The sequence below is a fragment of the Bos indicus genome, chromosome 17 (assembly GCF_029378745.1).
Source record: "Bos indicus isolate NIAB-ARS_2022 breed Sahiwal x Tharparkar chromosome 17, NIAB-ARS_B.indTharparkar_mat_pri_1.0, whole genome shotgun sequence".
NCBI lineage: Eukaryota > Metazoa > Chordata > Mammalia > Artiodactyla > Bovidae > Bos > Bos indicus.
Window position 1 is genome coordinate 68613018 of NC_091776.1, and position 19729 is coordinate 68632746.

Here is a 19729-nt window from a genome sequence, read left to right on the forward strand (position 1 = left end):
TCAAAGCGTGAGGGGACGGGGGAAGAAGAGCTTTTGGTTTTTCTACTAGGCTGACTTTGGCTTCCCCTGCCACCCGCTAACAGCGGGGACTTGGATGACAAACGTGAAGACAGTGAGGGTCTGCTGCAGAGCTGGAACGGTTCTCTCTGCTGTTCTCGGCCAGCCAGGAAAGCTATCCCCATGTGCGCTTTCACGCCGTGCCTCGCTCCCACCTGCCCTCTCGGACTGCAAAGCCACCCCCTCTCCCCAAGGAGCCGCAGACAAAGGCCACTTAGTCAGGTGACATTTTAATAGGCTACAAATAGAAAACCTGTCCTGGGAGACTATCAAGAGCCACGTGTGCGCCCGAACCGGAAGCAGAGGCGCAGCACTTAGGGTCTGCGGCGAAACAGGCTGAGAGCGACGTCAACGATGGCTGAAGAATCCTTGAGGGTGGTTATATTTAAATGGCTTTATCCTGCTGGGACCCCTAGAGAAATAGGAGAAGGGAGGCCAGTTAACACCATAACCTTTGGGCTGATATAACGAATGTATCCACACAAAGGACTACTATGAAGCTGTGAAGGAAAAAAATAAAAGACTGGTGTAAGGAAAGCAGACCATAGAACAGTATGAAAGATATGACAGCAGTTCTGAAAAAACGTCTTCATGTGCCCCCGAAGGCATGAAGTGCCCACATGAGCCTGGAAGTGCCCACTGACGACGGGCACTTCAGGGGGCAGGGGGCGTGGGCACCCTCACTGTTTACAGTGTTTTTATGCAAGTTTGTTGCTGTTTTTATGTTTAATAATAAACATGTTTTATTTACATCTATGATTAAAAAAATATAAATTTAAAATCCTCCTTTGTAGGGAGATTCCCATGCAGGTAGGAGTTTACATGGGAAAAGAATCTGTACTAAGCGCCTGCCAAGGGCCTTGTGTTTATACTTGCTACTTCAGAGATGCTATTTCTTTCATTTCAAAGATTTTAAATGAATGCAGGCTTAGGGATGTGAACCACCTGATATTAGACAGTCAGAGAGTCTCACAGACCAAATTCAAAACCAGGTCTGATGCTACAGCCTGCTGGCACAAGAGGCTAACAATCACAGCCAAAGCCTGGACCCTGTGACATTTAGGTGCTTCAGCTCAAGTCTTGGGTCCCTGGGCAAAAACTTCACGCAGGGTTCTTTTCCACACGACTGCACGGTGAACAATGTCCCGCTAAAGGGCCTCTCTCATTCTTCTGCCTGTGACTGACTTTCAGTGGCAACCAGAAGGTGACACCTTGGATCTTGGTCTGAGGGAGGGAGGCTGAGAGGTAGTGTGGGTGTCTGCCGGAGGGAGAAGACTGTATATCATTTTTGCCACACTGCACAGAACGGACTTAAAGGAGGGCTTATTCTGCCTGGACCGTGCTTGGCACTTGACAGGCTCCCCTGGTTTAATTTCATGCTACCAACGCCACCTGAGTGGATACAGTTTTACTGACGAGGAACCTGAAGCTCAAGAGCTTCAGACCCAGACCCCACAGGCAGCAGCTGCAACCAACCCAGGCTTTTCTGGCCCCAGTCTTATCTTAAAATGATGTCATGAACCTTCCCAACACTAGAAGGGTACAGAGGCAAGTCAGGTAAATTGAGGCATACAGCTGATGGAAACCCCACAGCCTGAAGGTAGCCAGCCCCAGGCAGAGCCAGACCTCGAGTGTCCTGCGGCCCAGGCCAGCCCTTTGCAGCCCAGGCCCTTGACCTGATCCCAGTGGTCAGGGAGACTCCAACCAAGAATCTCACATCCCACATCTCATCAGTCATGGAATTAACTGGATCTGGGTAGCCAAAGGAGCACCTTCCCAGAACACAGTGACAGACGAGCACAGCCTGGAGAACAAAGCAGTTCAGGAAACGGGTCCTATGGGAACCACCAGACAGCAAAGAACAGACACTGGCCGCGTGAGAATTTCCACCTTGGAAACGAGCTACAGCAGGCGGGCGCGAGGAAGAGCTGAGGTCTCACTTAAGACAGACCAGGGACAGCAAGCCCAGAACACAGCGCCACCTAGCCGTCAGCTCCACCTCGCAGCCACAGCGGGGCTGGAGCTGGCTATTATCAACTAGCACAAGAAGCCAGGCCAGGTGGAGGCGCCAGACGGAGGCGGGAGGACGTGGGACAGCCTCCAGGGGCGGAGGCCGGCTGTGTGAGAAGGTGAAGGCGGGCAAGGCACCTTCCAGACTGTTAGAGAACACAGCGATGTCCTCACTGGATACAGACTATAGCCCTTTGTGACACCATTCCTCCCCAGACCCCTGCCCCAAAGGGAAGGGATGCCTGAGGAGTGTGGGCTCCGGGGTTCTGAAACGGACTTGAAGAACAAGACCGTGAATTAAGGGATGAAAGGGAAGGAAAGGACCCAACACCAAAGCGGAAGGAAAAGCAGCCAGAAGTGCGGGGCCTGCAGACACACTAAATACCAAGCCGCCAGGGCCTGCGGGCATTTTCTGAGGCTCCGTCTGTGCCAAGATCCATTCTGGAAGGTCTACGTGAACTACCTCTGCTTCGTCACAAGTTAGAAGGTAAAGCTTCCATTTCAGCCTTTGGGAAAGGCTCAGAGCTGAGCTGAAGTGGCTCCTTCAGTCACACAGCTGGTGAGCAGGCAGCGGAGGCTGCACTGTGTGTGTGATTTCACAGCTGGCTCCTCTGTGACGCCTGACTGCCTACAGCTGTGGTCCTCCTGGACGTGGGAGCACCGCAGGGAGTACAGCAGACTCTGGGGACTGGGGGAAGGCATGTCTAGTCTGTATACAGGGCTACAGCCTGCATCTATTGACATCCCTGTGTTCTCTGTAGTTTACAAAGTTCATTTGAATCATAAAAAACCTACTGGCTCCCACAGAAAGCAGAGAAAAGGAAGTGTAGTCAAGTCCTCTTGCTCACGCAGCATGAGGCCCACCTCTGGGGTGTACACGCGATGAACTAACTGGACTGGGCTGGGCTGATAGGACAGGGGCCACAGGCAAGTTTTAGGAAGGAGGAAGTGAGCTCTCTCCGGGAAATCTGGCAGCAAGATGTTAATTTCCACAGTGAAAGGACACCAGAGCACCCGAGGACACATGTGCCCTCTGTGCCAGGCTCACTCTGCCCCACGTCCCTGTGAGAGGCAGGGCTGGAGGTCCCGGGGCCCTGTCCCTCACCTGAAAAGCCGCAGACACATCTTCTCTTGGGGAAATTCCTTGGGCCCCTCCACGCTGTCGTCATGGCTCTCTGTCTCCAGGTAGACGTCCAGCAGCACGCACAGGCGCTGCAGCTGGTTGGTCAGAAGCTGGTGGCCGGGCCGCGGGCCGCACAGCTCCTTGTAGCACACGTTGACCTCGCTCTCCATGGCCTATGGCGGGGGTGGCGGGGGGGCGGGCAGGGAGGGGAAGCCAGAAACTCAGCACCACTTGCAGGCCAGCTGGGTCTCATGGTTTCACAAGAACCGAGCCTGGGCCTCTGCAGATCAAGCCAGGCTGGCTTGTCCTGAGGCGCCCGCTCCTCAAGACAATGGAGTCTTCCTGATCTGACCTGGAACATTTCCTGCCTTGCATGTCCACAGCCAAAAAGAGCAAGATGGACAGAGGAAGAATCTCAAGATCAGATCCAAATGGGAAAGTGTTAGGTTTCAAAGTGTGCTCCTTGGCTATGGAGTCAGATCCATGGCCATAACAGTAATTAACACGGGCAACGATTTCATACTCTGTCTCGTTCTTGTTCGTTTTACATTTCCACATAAGCCTGAAATAACCTTTCAAGGCTGGTCTTGTATTAGCCCTGTTTTATAAGCAGGGTGAACCTGTGGATCCCAGGCTAGTAAGGGGCTGACAGGGGTCTGAGCACTTCACTACACCTTGCAGCCTCTAGCACATTCTACAATCCCAGCAGCATCTGCCCTGGAACTGCGCCAGTGCCAAGACCCCAGCTACTACTGGTTCTGCCCCACCGCCCCCCACCCCGGCCTAAGGAGGCTCTCCCTGCTCCTCCCATCACCCTCTGAGGACCTTACCCGAATATTGTCATCGTTGTTGTTGGTTTTCTCCCCTTTCCAGTTCAGACAGAGCTGGAAAATGGGTGGGATGGAGGAGTAGCCAGGGTTCAGCACCACAGCAGCCTGGAGCTTAGCTGGGAAAGGTGGGGAGAGGAGGAAAACGCAGTTGAGAGCCGGCTTGCCAGCCACGACCACCTCCCTGCTGGAACCCTGAGGCCAGCTCTGTGTCTCACATTAGTCCAGGTGCTCAGAGCACACTCTGCTACCAACTTTTACTTTCTGCCTGCTGCTGCTAAGTCGCTTCAGTTGTGTCCGACTCTGTTCGACCCCATAGATGGCAGCCCACCAGGCTCCCCCGTCCCTGGGATTCTCCAGGCAAGAACACTGGAGTGGGTTGCCATTTCCTTCTCCAGTGCATGAAAGTGAAAAGTGAAAGTGAAGTCGCTCACTCGTGTCCAACTCGTAGCGACTCCATGGACTGCAGCCCACCAGGCTCCCCCGTCCATGGGATTTTCCAGGCAAGAGTACTGGAGTGGGGTGCCACTGCCTTCTCCGTTACTTTCCGCCTAGAAACTCCAAAGTGGTACTGTCAGGCTGCAGAAGGGGAGGTCCTGTGACTGGGCCTCAGGACACAGAGATGTGGGGAATCCTGAGTCTGGTTTGCCCAGTTCTATTTACTACTTTGACAGAAGTCTGTTTTAACTGGCATTTATTTGCCAGCAGGTTAAGGATTTTCCCAGTGAAGGCGCCCTGTCTGGTTTTCAACAGTCTTGTATGCCAGACGTCACATTATAGTCAAATGTATTTTCTCTGTTCTTTATCTATCTTGTTACGTGAAGCTTTATGATAACCAGCATTTACCGAGCACCTACTGTTTTCCGAGCACAGTGCTGAGCCCTTTTGCCCACATTTTATTTCATTCTGATAACGATTCTCATCCCATTTCAGTTAAAGAAACGGAGGCTCTGACAGAAACTTCCTAAAAATCATCAAACAGCCGCAAAACAGCAGTGCTGAGTTTAACCAGAGCTACCTGGTACCAAAGCTGTGTTCATAATCATTAAATGAGATATTTGTATTTTTTAACATACTTATTTTTTCTCTGGTGACAGCCTTTGTCTTTTTCAATAGGATAACCTCTCCATCAATGAGCTAAGTGCTTAGTCACCCTTTTTCATTATTTATGGGGGCGGAGGGAATGAACTCTCATCCACTAGTAATTCGAATAAATTAATAGAGAACAAGAGAGTGTAGGTTAAGATAACTCTACCCTGACAGTCACAACATTTATGGAAAAGTGACATTTTACTGTTGTTTCTGTCATAATAGTTTTGAATGTATTTCTGGGTTTATCTCTCGTCCACCAATTTTTTTGTTTTTAATCCATACTATGAAATTATTGTCCACTTATTTATTTAAAGTTCACTCTTAAGTTTTCAAATTCTATTACAACACACCTAATAAAAATTTAAATGATTACATTCATCCTTTGTATGAATACAGGATATTTATTATTTTTCCAAGCTCTGTTCCCCTCATCCAGGAAGCAAAAGCGATGTCTTCCAATGATTTCCCACTCTCGGGGCTTTGGAAATTTCTTGGATGCATAGTTTTCTGTGCCCTTTCAAAACAGCACTCTGCGTTGTTTAGGGATGAGGTTTGAGTATTTTTTAAAAGGAGAGAAGACAGAAAGTAAACGCAAAATTCCAAACAGCAGTCACCCATCATGAGGGTGAGAATGAAGTGGGATCAAGGAGCCTCCACTGTATCTGAAGTTATCTAATTTCCTCAGAATATTTCTAAAAACATGCAAAGTGAAGAAACAGGGGTAGAGAAACGTGAACATCAAAGAGTGTTTAACCTTTCATTTCTCACACTATCTTGGAACTACAGACAACTCCCTCCGCCCTGCAGCCTCAGCACTGAGCCTCTGGGGTGGGATCCAGCAGGCTGAGCCAGACCCGCAGAGGCTGGGGCTGGACGACAGCCCCACAGGCGCCATCAGGGTGGGTCCAGCTGGAAGCTTTGGCCGATCAGATGCCAGGACAGAGGTGAGGAGTCAGAGCTCTCAATGCCTCCCCAAGTGAGTGCAGGGACTGCAAAGAGGGAGGAGAGTCCTGCGCTTCACAGCCTGAGAGTGACAGCCCTACCTTGAAGAGAGGACGAGCAGGTCTCTGATTCTAAAGGGTGATGAAGCAAAGGGGCTCAGAACTCAGGCTCAGAGATTTGACTGGGTGTGTGACTGAGCATCACCTACAGAGCGGGAACGTCACCAGTGCCGGGACCATGGTGACGATTAGCTGAGGCGGGACTGTTGCAGAACAAGTCCTGGCTGAACGCTGCCTCTCACAGCTGAGACTGCTAAGTCCCTGAGGCAGGAGTTCAGATCTTTAGCTTCCTTGGGCCAGCTCCCAGGAAGGTTTGATTCTCAGCGGCTCCCCTCACCTAGAGCCACTGTCATCAGCAGAGTGGTTACCTGTGCCCCTCTCCACGAGTGCCATGTAGTAGAGATTGGTGTCCCCGGCCAGTCCCGCCTCTACGATGTCTTTGGTGAAATGCAGCTCCTGAAGTCACCAAGGGCAGGGGGGTGAGCTGTTGGCGCCTCCTGTCAGACTGCCCCGCCCTTCGGGAGGAGCAGCAACAGAAAGGAGACACGGGTCTGCTGTCCCCAGGACAGTAACGGTGGCCTGTCGCCCCCGCCAACACCTACCGTGTAGTCCTCATGGGCAATCGTCACCCACTTCACCAGGCGAGAGACGACCTTTGCAGGGAAGAGGTAGTGGCAGTCGCTAGTGACCGGGACAATGCCATGCTCTAAGAGAGAGCAGGACAGGGGGCGTCACAGGTGGAAATTGGCCGCCACAGCTGGGTAACCGCCACCCTCTGAAGGGCTCAGATGGCCCTGCTGGCTGTCTAGGTACACTCGGTACTCAGGTCAACACGGGCCAGGAACGGAGGCACGTCAACCTGACCTTCGCCCAGTGCTTGTGCTTGCGGCGGGACCCAGTCCCAGCATTCGAAGCGCTTCATCCTCAATGCAAAGGAAAACCCCCTGCAGCCAGAACCAATGAGGTGCCTCTGTGGCAGTGAGTGTTAATTAGATCAAAGAGCCGAGAGGGCTGTTCTCGCAGCTGACCTTGTACGAGGAAGGATTTAAGTCTTCCTTGCCGGTCACTCTAGAGAAGAGCAGGAGGGCTGCTCCAGGGCTAATTCCTGCTGGTGTTTCAATGAGCAAATATGCCAACATGGTCCACGCTATCCAGGATGACAACCATCCAACCTTGGGACAAAACAAACTCCACAGTGCTGATGGGGAGCCTAGAGAAACCAGAGTCCATGTGGGGCCTCCAGACGGGTGCTGGGAACTCAAAGCCTTTCCTGACAGTGGCTCTTTTTTTTGACGTGGACCACTTTTAAGGTCCTTATTGAATTTGTTATAATATGGCTTCTGTTTTGTTTTGGATTTTTGGCTGCAAGGCATGCGGGATCTTAGCTCCCCAGTCAGAGATAGAACCTGCACCCTCTGCGATGGAAGGTGAAGTCTTAACCACTGGACCACCAGGGAAGCCCTGAGCGGCTTTTTTCAGATTGGAAAGATCTTAACCCTCCTTCACTCGTGCCTGACAGGCTGTGACAAGCGTTTACAGAATGAATAAATGAGAAGCCCCCACATGGCCACCATCTTGGTCAAGGATCAGAATCACTTGGGAGCTTATGGTGAACCCTGGGCTCAGCCCCGGCCTGGAGGATGTCAGCTCAGGAGTCAATGGAGGGAGGAGGCATGGGTCACGGAACAGCTGTATTCAAGTAAGCCGAGCCCAAGCTCTGCAGAAGCAGGGCTCTGTCTTGTGCTCGTGGCTCCTTCCCCAGCACTACACTGGCGACCCCGAATGAATGAGGTTCCGTTAAAATGCACAGCAAAGTCTGCCATGCGCTGACCTAGCATGAGTGCTCCCGACCAGTGCTCCAGACCAATCCAATAAGATGGACTCCCAAAAGGCTCTGGGCGGGCCGAGACGGCCTTGTAGCCCTGCGGGGAGCTCACACCTCTGCTTGGTGGCCTAGAGCTCTCCCCAGTGGCCCAGCTAACACCTCTCTTCAGCAAGAGCCAGGGAGCCAGCCGACTCTGTCATCAGGATTCGAGATGTCTGAGCGCGGGGCTCCGTGGTCTTTGTCCTTGTGCTGAGTGGCTCAGGCCACAACCCTGACTAACACCGCTTACCCAGGGAGGCAAACTGCTTGTGGAGGGCGAGGCGGGACTGCACCCTGGTCTTCAGCAGTTTCATGGTGGTCTCCATGTGACTGGCGCTCAGAGAGTGGTCTGTGATCACAGTGTGCTGTGGGTGACAGAGCACAGCACACGCGTGAGTGCTCCCTGTGCCTTCCTCTTGCCACCCCTCTCTCCCAGGGCCTGCCTGCCTGTGGCGGCCAGGACCACCCACGTCCTGGCGTAGATGTCTTCTGGGGATAGCAGGGTCTCCCTGAAGTGGGAACCAGAAACCGAGTCCCAGCAGGAATGATACAAGCTGCTGGGATCTTAAGAGGCTGGGGGAAAGGAAGGCTTCTGCTGAGGTGCCAGTTGCCCTGAGGTTCATTTCTGGTACCTTTGTACATAAGACCAAGGGGAAGGAGCACCGGGAGCCATGGGACATGCAGGGCAAGGATCCAAGTTACTTTGACCTGGGCGGGTAATAGGCTCAGGGTGAAAGCAAAAGATACCTAAACGCTTGGAGGCCTTGGACACTTTAGAGTGAAGGGAGGACAGGTCACAGCCCAGAGGGCTGGCATTCTGCTAGTTTCAAGTCCCAGAGGCCATCAGAAGCCCTTCTGGAGTCTGCAGAGAAGGAGAGGAACAGGGCTCCTCAGCCAAGGGGACTCAATCAGTGGACACACCTGAGGCTGCTCTTTGGGGAAGTGAAGGCCACCCAGCTTCTGCACCCACAAGTAGGGGTGACCGAGGTCAAGTACGTAGTCCCTCAAAGTCAGGATGCTGCACAGAAGAACAAAGAATGGAATGAGTTTAGAAGTCACTTCTGCAGTGGTCCCAGGGCATATACCTCATCCCACCCTTTCACCTCCCCTAAACAGAACGGTCCTGCAGGCTCAGCGCACTCACAGCCAGGCCGCCAGCAAGGCCTCTCAAGTTCATCAGTTCCCTGCTGTGAATTTTCTCTCTCCCACAGCCAATTTTCTCTTTTTCCCTGGCAGTCTTCAACTCATTAGCAAATCTCAATGAAAAGGCAGTGTACTTATCTTTTCATCAGTCTGGCAATTTATAAAGTATTTTCTAAATTTTAATCCTCAAGAGAACTAAAACGTTAAACACATCTCTTACCACATTTCCAGAGTTTTGACCCTTCCACCCTTCCCCATCCTTCTCCAGGGCCTCATAAGCAAGAAAGGACAGGTGTCCCCTTCTCTGGATGGAGCACTCCCTCTTGCTCCACCATTTCTCCACCCCCCACCCCCACCCCCGGAAGGCCTCTGGTCCTAACAGGTCTCCTGCTTTGGGTTGAGTCACCAGAGAAACTCTGAAGTGCACAGGCTGGAAGAGGAGGAAATGCTGCTGACTCACCCAACTTTATCGAATTGATACTGATTGGCTGGGTTTGGAGTCTTCTTTCCATGATCCCCAGGGTACAAGCAGCTCAGGACTGAGTCAGGAGACAGCAAGTCACTGGAGGAGGGAAAAGACTGCAATGAGAACACCAGCCAAGCCCTTGGCTCGATGCAGATGTGGCCATCTGGGGGTGGTAACGCCCTCTCCCACTGATGAGAAACGCCACCTTTTACTGAATGCTTCCTGCAGTCCAGACCCTGTATATGCCTGAGGTCATCAGATCCTCACAACCCTATGAAGTAGGGAGGATTAGCATTTCCATTCTATGGAGGAGAAACTGGAGGCTATGAAAGATACAGCAAGCCCAAGCTGACACTGCTAGTAAGCGCTGGAGCAAGGATTTACACTGTTCCATCAAAGACAGTAATACTATTAATCACCATTTTTGTTTGTTTTTGGTGCAGATCCCATCTCTGGTTGAGGAACTGCGGCCCCTGCCTTGAAAGCATGGAGTCTTAACCACTGGACCACCAAGGCAGTCCTTTAATCAGCAATTTCTAAAGAAACCTATCCCTTCAAGAAGTATACAGTGACCAGAGCCTTTCCTCAAGGGAGCAAAACCCTATGACACCAGAAATAGGAACACTCAGAACTTTCATAGGAGCAGAACGGATTTCTACTCCAAAGAGATCCAGTGTGCAGCTCTGATGCTCTGCCTATCTCACACTTCACCTCATCTCATGCTGCCACAGAAAGAGCTCCCCTTGAACATTCCCAGAAAAGATACATCACACAGACTGGAGACAAGGTGACCCAGTGCTGTAAGCAGAAAGACACAGTGACGCCAATGCCACCTACTCACAACGGTTAAACATGTAATTGAGAGTGACGATCAGAGAAGAGACAGCACAGGCGCAGAATGGAGTAATTTGATCACAAAGGCCAACAGGGCCCAATCTTTCCCTTCATCCGTGGGAGCTCCCCTTCACCTTCCCGGGACAGCATCAGGAGTGACTCAGGCAGACGGCTGATCCTGCTGCTCTGAGCCCGGCAGGCCTCTGGGAACTCGGCCAGGAGCGTGGCAGTCTGCGGCTCTGCACTGGGCCTCTGGGAACTCGACCCAGGAGAGTGGCAGAGTGCGGCTCTGCACCGCTCTGTCCTGCCAGTCTCCCTGGATCACTCCCACCCCCAGGGGTCTCTGTCCTCTTCGCTGCTACAGAGAACTAGCTATAAAATCAGTAACTGTCACTCTTGTAGCCAATATTTAGTGACTGATACTAATATACTGAATCAACCAAAATGAAACAGTAAAACTGCACAAGATTAGGACTTGAAATTGACAAAACCTGATGGAATGATCAAATTCTGACAAATTTCCACCCACAACATGTGGCTTAGGACAACTGAATTTGGTGAAAACAATGGACATTAAAGAGCAGGCGACTGCACGTGCAGAGGCTGGTGAGGAGAGGGCTTCAGGGTTCAGTGGAGCCAGCCTGCAGCCCCAGGGCTTAGCAGGTGGGCATCTGAGAAGGGAGCAGGCAGAATGCTCACCGCAAGGAGCTCCACCCGGCCCTCTGGCTGCGCAGTGCGACTGGGTGGTCTGGAGAAGCCAGCCCCGGGCTCCCCCTGCTGGCGTGAGGTGGGAACAGGACGACAGCACCCACAGTGCTCGGGATGACCCAGCACCTCTCAAGCACAGGGACAAGGATGCAGCCAGGAGCGGGCACAGACGCTCAGCGCAGGGTGGACGGCAGCCACCCTCGGGGAGCCCCGCAAAGAGCCCTGCCCCACCAGGCACCAGCCCTGCGCCTCCCAGTCTGTCTACACCTGACGTGAGGACTCAGCGGGGGCAGGGCTGGGAGGCGAGCCTCCTTCACCCCCAGGCCCTCTTGGTCCTCCTCCCTTCCTCCCACGACCAGCGGCCATGGTCAGGGCCTTTCTGGGGATGCTGCCCCTGTGGCTGCCTCTATGTGCCTCTGCTCACCCTCCTCAAAACCCACCCACCAGTCTTCTTCCCACTGCCCCTGCCAGGTAAGGACAACCTGGGATTGAGCTGAGCTGCAGAGTAAAATCCCAGGCTCTTGGGACAGAAAAAGACAAGAGAAAGAGAGGCCTAAATCTGCCAACCTGGTAAAGTCTGCCAAGTCTCACGTTCACACTCTTTCCACTGGTGTAAAAGCTGGAGCCCACCCACTCAGTTTACAACAGGCTGCAGTCGTTTCTGTCATCGGCTGTGTAGTAAGAAGGCTGCACGGATTCCAGTCAGTGAGTGCTTTCTAAATATACCCTTAGTGCGCCAGGACTTCTGGGCTTGTGGACGCGACAGCAGAAGCCAGTGCGGCCGTGAAGCCCCTCCGAGTCAGGTGAGAGAGGATCCGGGAACAGCCCAGCAGGCAGGCGCCCATCACAGCCCCGCCCACACCGCAGCCCTGCAGCGATACCCTGCACTGATGGGGGTGATCAGCTCCGTGGCGGTGGTCACTCTGGCTTTCACCGTCATGATGTTGAGGTTCATGAGGTAGTAGAAAGTCAGGTGCAGCACACTGTCATCTGGAGGGGAGGAGGAAAAGAGACATCCTTTATGAGCTGACATTAGAAGGGAGTCAACAGAATCAGAGAAAATCAACGACATTTAAGATCTTTCACACAAAAACAACGGCAACTTAATATTGAGTTTAAAAAAGTCTCTACAAATTCTTTACTACTCCTCCCTCCAAGAGGTGGAGCTTCATTTTCCTCCCTTGAGAGTGGATTGGACATAGAGACTGCTTCCAACTAAAACAACAAGGGAAAAAAGTGATCAAGTGATCACCAGGTCAGCAAGTAATCTGAGTTAACATCACTAGTACCAAGACGCAGTGATTCCACGGATCCCTCGTAATACAGGACGGTGAACACCCAATCTGTGGTGAGCTTTCTCCAAAACCCACAACCTCAGTCTAATCAGAAAACATCAGACAAGACCAAACTGAGAGTGTTTCTACATGATACATAAACCTCATCTTCCAAAGTGTCAAGGTCACAAAAAACAAGCAAAGACTTGAGGAGATTAAGGGGCACAATGACTAAATGCACGTGAGATCCTGGATTGAATCTGGGAACAGGAAAAGGGCATTAGGGGAAAAACCAGGGGCATCTGAGTAAGTTCTATAGTTAACGGTATAGTACCAATGAAACTAACTCTGATTTTGAAAACTGCACTCCGGTTAACTAATCATGTACAGATGTGAGAGCTGGACCATAAAGATGGCTGAGCACTGAAGAACTGATGCTTTCAAATTGTGGTGCTGGAGAAGACTCTTGAGAGTCCCTTGGACAGCAAGGAGATCAAACCAGACATCCTAAAGGAAATCAACCCTGAATATTCATTGGAAGGACTGATGCTAAAGCTGAAGCTCCAACACTTTGGCCATCTGATGTCAAGAACTGACTATTGCATAGACTATTTCTTGAAAATACACAGAAAACCATCACAATGGCCCTCCTTGGAACTCAGACCTAGGCCCAGGGTCTGGGAGGCTGGGGTGAGAAGGAAGCTTATGTCTAACCATTAACTCTTATCACGCTGGGATGCTTTATCATGTGCTCCAGTATCCATATGAAGCCAGTTTCAAAACCCACATTCTCTGCAGAATACAAAGTTCTACTTGTATGTATTAAATTAAGCAAGTTGATTATGTTGTATGTCAAGAGTATGTCAAAAGCTGCACACTCTTGGCAACTTGCTCTGTGTATCTGACCTGTCAAATTCAGAAAGATGGTAGCTCCATCAAGTGTCCCTGATGTGTCTAATGGTTTTGCTATGTTTTTAGGGTTATGATTCAGGAAGGGAAAATAAAGTCAAACTCCATGAAGAACAATAAAGGAAAACAGAAATATGAAACCAGAATCTTCCTGTAGCCAAGGGGGCATTGGCTTGCCAGACCCCGCGTGGCTGCAGCTGGCCGCACTCCTTGGTGTTAGGAGATGCCCCAGACCATGGAGAGACAGACCTTTGCACTTCAGGTCCAGCAGCACAGACAGCGGGTGCCTCTTCAGCATCTCCTTGCGCTTGTCGTCCAGCTGAACTCCCAGTGTGGGTCGCCGGCGTTTCTGGACAAAGGAGGGAGTTGAGCAGGTTACACACACGTCACAGGAATCCCCACTTCCCTCTCCCTGCCACCCAGGGCTTCAGCACTGGGACCTGTGCTTCAGCTCTCAGGCTGCCAGGATCCCGGCCGCCCTCTCTTTCACATCTCTCTCTTCTGCTTCCAGGAAGGATGGCACCTGGCAGCTAGCGGGCCCCACGCTCTCACCGTGGTCTGCTCCTCCTCGGCGTCCGAGTCACTCTCATCGTCTGCAGTGAGAGAGAGAAGGCAGCTGGGGGATGAGGGGACTCCCCCAATTCTCCCCAGAGCACCTCCTGAGGGCGTGTAAAACGGCTTAGGCTTTTGTCAATGAATTTCCTTAGAATAAATAATAAATCGCTGTTTCTCACTCAGTACAGTACAGCGATGCAAGGAAAAGGATAATGACCTATAATCCCATCACTCCTGAGTTCTTTCAGTGCTTTTTAATGCCGTCCTAGGGACATCCTAAGGTCCTCCGCTGGTGATGGAAGCAATAACAGTGACATAAACAACAGCAGCAGCTCATACATCTGACGATTACATGCCATGTGCTGAGGGTGACGCTGAGCGATCTACATGCCCGACCCCCTTTAACCCACATCACAATCCCAGATACACGAGCTATCACTATCTTGCTTTGACAGGTGAGTGAACTGAGGCTCCAAACGTTGAAGAGTCTCCCCAGCACCGTGAGCTAGTGAGAAGCAGGACTGAATCCAAAGGAAGGGCTTTTCCCTGTTTACCCTGAGCACTGAGACGCTGAAGCCAAGCTCCCTGCCCCTCAGAACCAGTACGGCTCATTTCCACAAGACCAGAGACGGCCCTGAGGGGGGGGACCTGGCGCCCCCGGAACCAGCAGAGGAGGACGTGGGGGAGGACCCTGAGCACCACTTACCCTGGGAGTCCTCAGGAGGCTTGAACAGAGCCTTGGCCTCATCCACGCTGCCTTCAATCGCCACAGACAACATCTTATCTGGGAGCAAGAAAGAGCCGCCTGTGACAGCTGCTGAGGGAAGCTCACCACACAAGCAGGCCCGCCCTGGGGCCGCACTGCCCGCACCTGCCACCGCTCCTTACTGACCGGGGCTGGGAGGCCAAACGCCCTTCTCCAGATGCAGAGCGGCAAGGCAGGAAACCCAAGTCTTTTTTCCATCATTTACTGAAAACAAGGACTCAGAGTGCAGATTCCTGGCCAAGCATCAACCGAGACTAGGTGTGAATTCTCTTTTCAGGTTTACACCAAGGCAAAGAAATCCAAACCAATGGCCCAGAGCCATATGGCACAATTCTGCCAACTATCATAAAAGCTCTCATCTGGACCCTGTGACTGTCCACATCTTAGGAACGACGGCTCTCCCCTCAGTTCTTATTCTCTCTTCTGTGCTACACCAAACACCCAGCACCTGCCTGTCACATTTAATTGGAAGAAGGACAGTGGGGAGGAAGATGGAACCTGCAGTCTACTCTCAGGCCTCAGTCTCTACCCAACCAACTCCCAAACTCACAACCTGGGAAGTTATGTCACTGCTCAGAGCCTCAGTTTTGGCGCCTGTGAAACGGGGATTTGACAGATGGGAGCTGCCCGGCTGGCTGGTGAGGACTGAATGAGCTAATACCTGTAACTTTAATTTTAAAATTACTTAAAAAAATTCACTTTGAATCCTCACAACAACCCTACAGGAGAAATACTATTACTCTAGCCATTTACTGCTGAGAAAATTAAGGCTCAGGGATGTTAGATACAACAGCCAAGTAGACAAACTAGGATTTAAGACCAAGTCTATTCAACCTGAGCTTGGTCCTTCTGCTGCTGCTGCTGCTGCTAAGTCGCTTCAGTTGTGTCCGACTCTGTGCGACCCCATCGACGGCAGCTCACCAGGCTCCCCTATCCCTGGGGTTCTCCAGGCAAGAACACTGGAGTGGGTTGCCATTTCCTTCTCCAATGCATGAGAGTGAAAAGTGAAAGTGAAGTCGCTCAGTCGGGTCCGACCCTCAGCAACCCCATGGACTGCAGCCTTCCAGGCTCCTCCATCCATGGGATTTTCTTCCCTCTACCACAGAGCTAAGCAGCCTGATCCCTGCACCAGGCCTGACACCTCACCAAGTGATGCTTGGATCTGCCTTTGTGGAACTCTGTGCGTCTGGTACTGGGAGGTCAGAGAGGCTATAGCCCTTCTTGCTCCATTCAAAGGGGTGTACAGAGATGCACATAGTCGTGGGGGCCGAAAAGAGTTTGCCCAAGAGTGTAAAGAAGGATGACAGACTTCCCCCAAGGGGCAGGCCACTGACGTATTCCCAGGTGGCTGACCACTGCTTATCACTGACAACCCTGCACGAACCATCATAGCTCGTCCCAAAGAAACTGGCTTCCCCCACCAAACACAGGCAAATGCCAGACTGTTCTTTTGACTGGTTTACTCCTGGAATTCCACAGTAAAATGGGAATGAAAACAGGCTGGATTTCAAACACAAAAGAAAAGAAAATTACTCACCCTGTCTAGGGGGCTGGGAAGATTTCCTATGAGCTGATGATGAAAACAGGAGGGAGAACAGAGGGGAGGGAGAGGATCAAAGGGACCGGGAAGACACAAGAAGAGAGACAGTAATGTGTGGATGCCGCGGCTGGGAGGACAGGCATGCACCGATGCAGCGTGGGTCTGAGGTGGTGGGGTGGGGGAGGGGAGAAAAGTTTAGGTGCCGGGGGAAAGCTGCAGGAAGGCAAGAGGTAGGATCTCCAGAAACGTCCCCAAATCCTACTGGAGTCACGGGCTGCCTTCAAGCTTAATAAGGACACCTCCTTTCCCCTGGTAATTCACTGTGATGACATGCGGCCTGTCCCAGGGCACGGCGGTGAAAGCCTGGGAGAGCTGGCTGGGACCTGTGTTCACTGAGCTTCTCCCTCAAGCGAGCAGAAGGCACCGATCCACCTGCCAAGCGTGCCTTGATGGGGGAAGCACTTGGGAGCATGGAGAGGCCGCCTGGGCACTGAACCCAACAGCCGACCAGCTGGGCTCATCAGAGATTCAAAGCCATCCATCCTGGAGTGCCCATCAGGTTAGTCCAGCCTTAGGCCAGCTGGTCAAAGCAGCCATGCTGGGCAGTGCAGAGGGGAGGCAGCGTCTGTCACCTGAGGGCTTCTGGGCAGGGCCCGGGAGCTTTCCTCGGCAGGCGGTGCTTCCAGTGCCCCCTGGCCTCGGCCGCTGCTCCCACAGCCCCTCTTCCCTGCCCGCCTCACACTCACCACAGGCCTGCCCGTATGCAGTGGCCTGGACAAAGAGCACATAGAGGGGAGGCGGCAGGTGTCTGGCTGTCTCGTACTGCTTGTGAGCCTGGTCGAAGGGCATGAACAGGTACTCCTGCACCGGGAGGGAGGCCTGCAAGCAACGGAAGAAGGGATTTTGTTTCTCTTTGGTACGCAGTTCACACAGGAACCTTATCAAGGTGACAGCAACAACAAACAGTACGAAAATGCACTTTAAACAAAGATACCAAAGGAGCTCAGCTCAGCGCTCCGTGATGACCGAGAGGCGTGGGATGGGGGGATGGGTGGGAGGGAGACTCGTGAGGGAGGGATATATGTATACGTATAGCTGATTCACGTTGTACGGCAGAAACTGACACAATATTATAAAACAATTACATTCCAATTTTTTTTAAAAGGAAAAAAAAAAAAAAAAGATACCAATTCCACTAGCTTCAGGAAAATATCAAGTACCTAAGCATCAAGTGTGTAAACTTCTACACAAACACCTGAGAAATGAAAGGTCTAAATGAATGGAGATATAAACCACGTGTACACAGTGGCAGTCACTGTCTCCCCAGACTGTGAGAGGAATAAAGTAACTTCTGGAAAACTGGTAATGTTCTTCTCAATTCTGAGTGTTGATTACACAGATATGTTCAAAAATGTGCACACAGTGAAAATTCACTGACCCGCATGTACATTTACAAGCTGTATGGTTTTATGTAAAATTATTTTTTTAAAGTAATACAAGTATTTCTTTTTTAAAAGGTTGTATTCAAGTTTATAAGGCAAAAGTTCCCAGTTCCCAGCCACCAAGGTAACCATTAATGGTCTGGTGTGAAAACATACTTTTCTAAGCACACAGATGACTTAACACACATACGCATGCATTCAATACTCTGTAAATGAAGGCGCGTGTAAAAGAGATTATACTACATGTTCTCCAACTTGCATTTGTTTCATAATTTTATAGTCAGTAATAGGCTGTTCCACACTTCCATCACAACTGTTAAGACTGAACCATACAAGAATTTATTTACCCTACACCTTACTTAGGAGCATTTGGAGTGCTTCCAGTTAACAGGAAAAATTTAAGTACAACCAAAACTTAAGTTTCTGACTTCTGTCCTATATGAGTATCTGTTAATTCTACCTAGGGTTAAAGAGAGGAAACACAGATCTTGCCAAATCCTACAAAACTGAATTTTTAATTTCTCTAGGGTCCTCTTACAAAGTCCTCCATATTAGCCATATACCCTGCTTTATAAAACTATAAAGATTTAAATCAAATCTGACTTCACAAACAAAAATAAGGTCACCCATAAAGAAAGACATTGCATTTTACAGGTAAAAAGTGGGGACTTTCCCCTCCGAGGTACCTGATGGCTTTCAGTACTAGCAAAGTTCGTTTCAGAGTGAGAGCTCTACTAAGCAGCTGGCCCCTGAGGTGCAGTCAGGGGACCGAGCATCCCCAAGCGTGGGTCCTCGCGGACTGCAGGCTGGTGGAGGTCACGCGAGGGTAAACTCTGCTTACAGTCTGTGACAGTGTTTTACCCGGAAGAGGCGCTGGTGAAAACACCCAGGTAGATGTGTATATGCGTTCCTGAGCCCATCCTGCCTGCATTTCCTCCACAAAGGACACAGCCTTACTACGCCAGCTGTGCACCTGCAGATGGGACCATCCTCGCACTGCGCTCTAGGCTCACAGACCGACAAAACCCACAGGGCGATGCGGCTGCCGGTGGCCTGAGGTCACTGGGTGGTGAAGGCCAAGTACAAGCCAAGGAGGTGGCGGCCTGTGGGGAGACTCTCACCTGCATGATGCTGTTGAGACGAGGCTGGAGGCTGCTCAGGTACTCCTTCTTCACCTCAATCTCCTTGAGGATCTTCTCCTTGTTGGACAGGCACTCTCGGTACTTCTCCGCCAGCCTGTTGAGGGAGGACAGAGCACTGTCCAGGGATGCTCCCCAGGGACACCCCAACACACCTGTTCACCGCCAGACTCTACCTAACGACCGCAGTCATGATGAACTGCTAATGTTTACCTAGCATTTACTACATGCCAGGCACTATGGAGAACCTTTATAAACATTATGGCATTTAATCCTTTATAAAATCGCTGGAAGATGGGGACTTTTCTTATCCCTGAAGAAGGAAACCGAGGCTCAGGCAGGTGGGTAACTTGTCCAAGGTCGTCCAGCTAAGAGCAAGCACAGAGTTGGGCTCTGAATCCAGGCCTGTCTGCTCCAGAGGCCATGCTCATAACCACTAGGGAATACTCCCATGTCACCTCCTGCTCCATTTTTTGCCTCAGAGGCTAGATCCAAAACTTTCACAAACATACGGACCCAGCAGCTACAGAACCTGAATGAGGTCCACAGACTGGCCTGAGTGGGGATGGATTCCAGGCCAGAGCCACAGGAATGGAACTCTCGTGACTTAGCCAAGGGCAGGCTACATATTGGACAGGGGTGTGACAGGCCAGTCCCATGTGCTAAAAAGCTGAAACCAATTCCCTAAGATCTAGACTCTGTATTTAATAAATTTATAATGTAGACCAAAGGCACAAAATACACTCAACAACAGAAAAATGCAAGGGATTAAAAACACCACCTTTTCTGACAGAAAACAAAGCAAATGTGCCACGCAAAAGCCCCAGAATTCCTGTACACATGCAAAGAGGAAAAAGTCACCATGGTGGAAGGGATACAACCATAAAACGTCTAGGGTGAAAAATGTATATACATACCATATCCTAACAAAAATCTTGATTAAATTACAAAGTATAGACATTCTATTCACACTTAATTA

The 19729-nt window shown here is 51.1% G+C and overlaps 1 protein-coding gene across 9 annotated transcripts in view; it reads right to left on the bottom strand.

Annotated features, from left to right (window-relative positions):
• Nucleotides 1-271: 271 nt before the first annotated feature.
• The window catches only part of THOC5 (THO complex subunit 5), a 30772-nt gene continuing 11314 nt past the window's right edge, over nucleotides 272-19729 (bottom strand). For 3 of the 9 annotated variants that reach the window (XM_070769797.1, XM_070769795.1, XM_070769796.1), the window contains 15 exons: nucleotides 18733-18847; nucleotides 16802-17048; nucleotides 16167-16199; nucleotides 14570-14647; nucleotides 13861-13901; nucleotides 13558-13657; nucleotides 12007-12115; nucleotides 9578-9679; nucleotides 8896-8992; nucleotides 8225-8339; nucleotides 6713-6816; nucleotides 6479-6566; nucleotides 4021-4136; nucleotides 3173-3363; nucleotides 272-469 (listed from right to left, as the gene is read on the bottom strand). In XM_070769797.1, the coding sequence (XP_070625898.1) occupies nucleotides 406-469; nucleotides 3173-3363; nucleotides 4021-4136; nucleotides 6479-6566; nucleotides 6713-6816; nucleotides 8225-8339; nucleotides 8896-8992; nucleotides 9578-9679; nucleotides 12007-12115; nucleotides 13558-13657; nucleotides 13861-13901; nucleotides 14570-14647; nucleotides 16167-16199; nucleotides 16802-17048; nucleotides 18733-18847 (1600 nt within the window). In that variant the 3' untranslated portion in view covers nucleotides 272-405. Of the gene's footprint in view, nucleotides 470-3172; nucleotides 3364-4014; nucleotides 4137-5459; nucleotides 5640-6478; nucleotides 6567-6712; nucleotides 6817-8224; nucleotides 8340-8895; nucleotides 8993-9577; nucleotides 9680-12006; nucleotides 12116-13557; nucleotides 13658-13860; nucleotides 13902-14569; nucleotides 14648-16166; nucleotides 16200-16801; nucleotides 17049-18732; nucleotides 18848-19729 lie in introns of those variants that run through there. The other 6 variants (XM_019977695.2, XM_070769798.1, XM_019977697.2 and 3 more) reach the window with 4 other exon arrangements.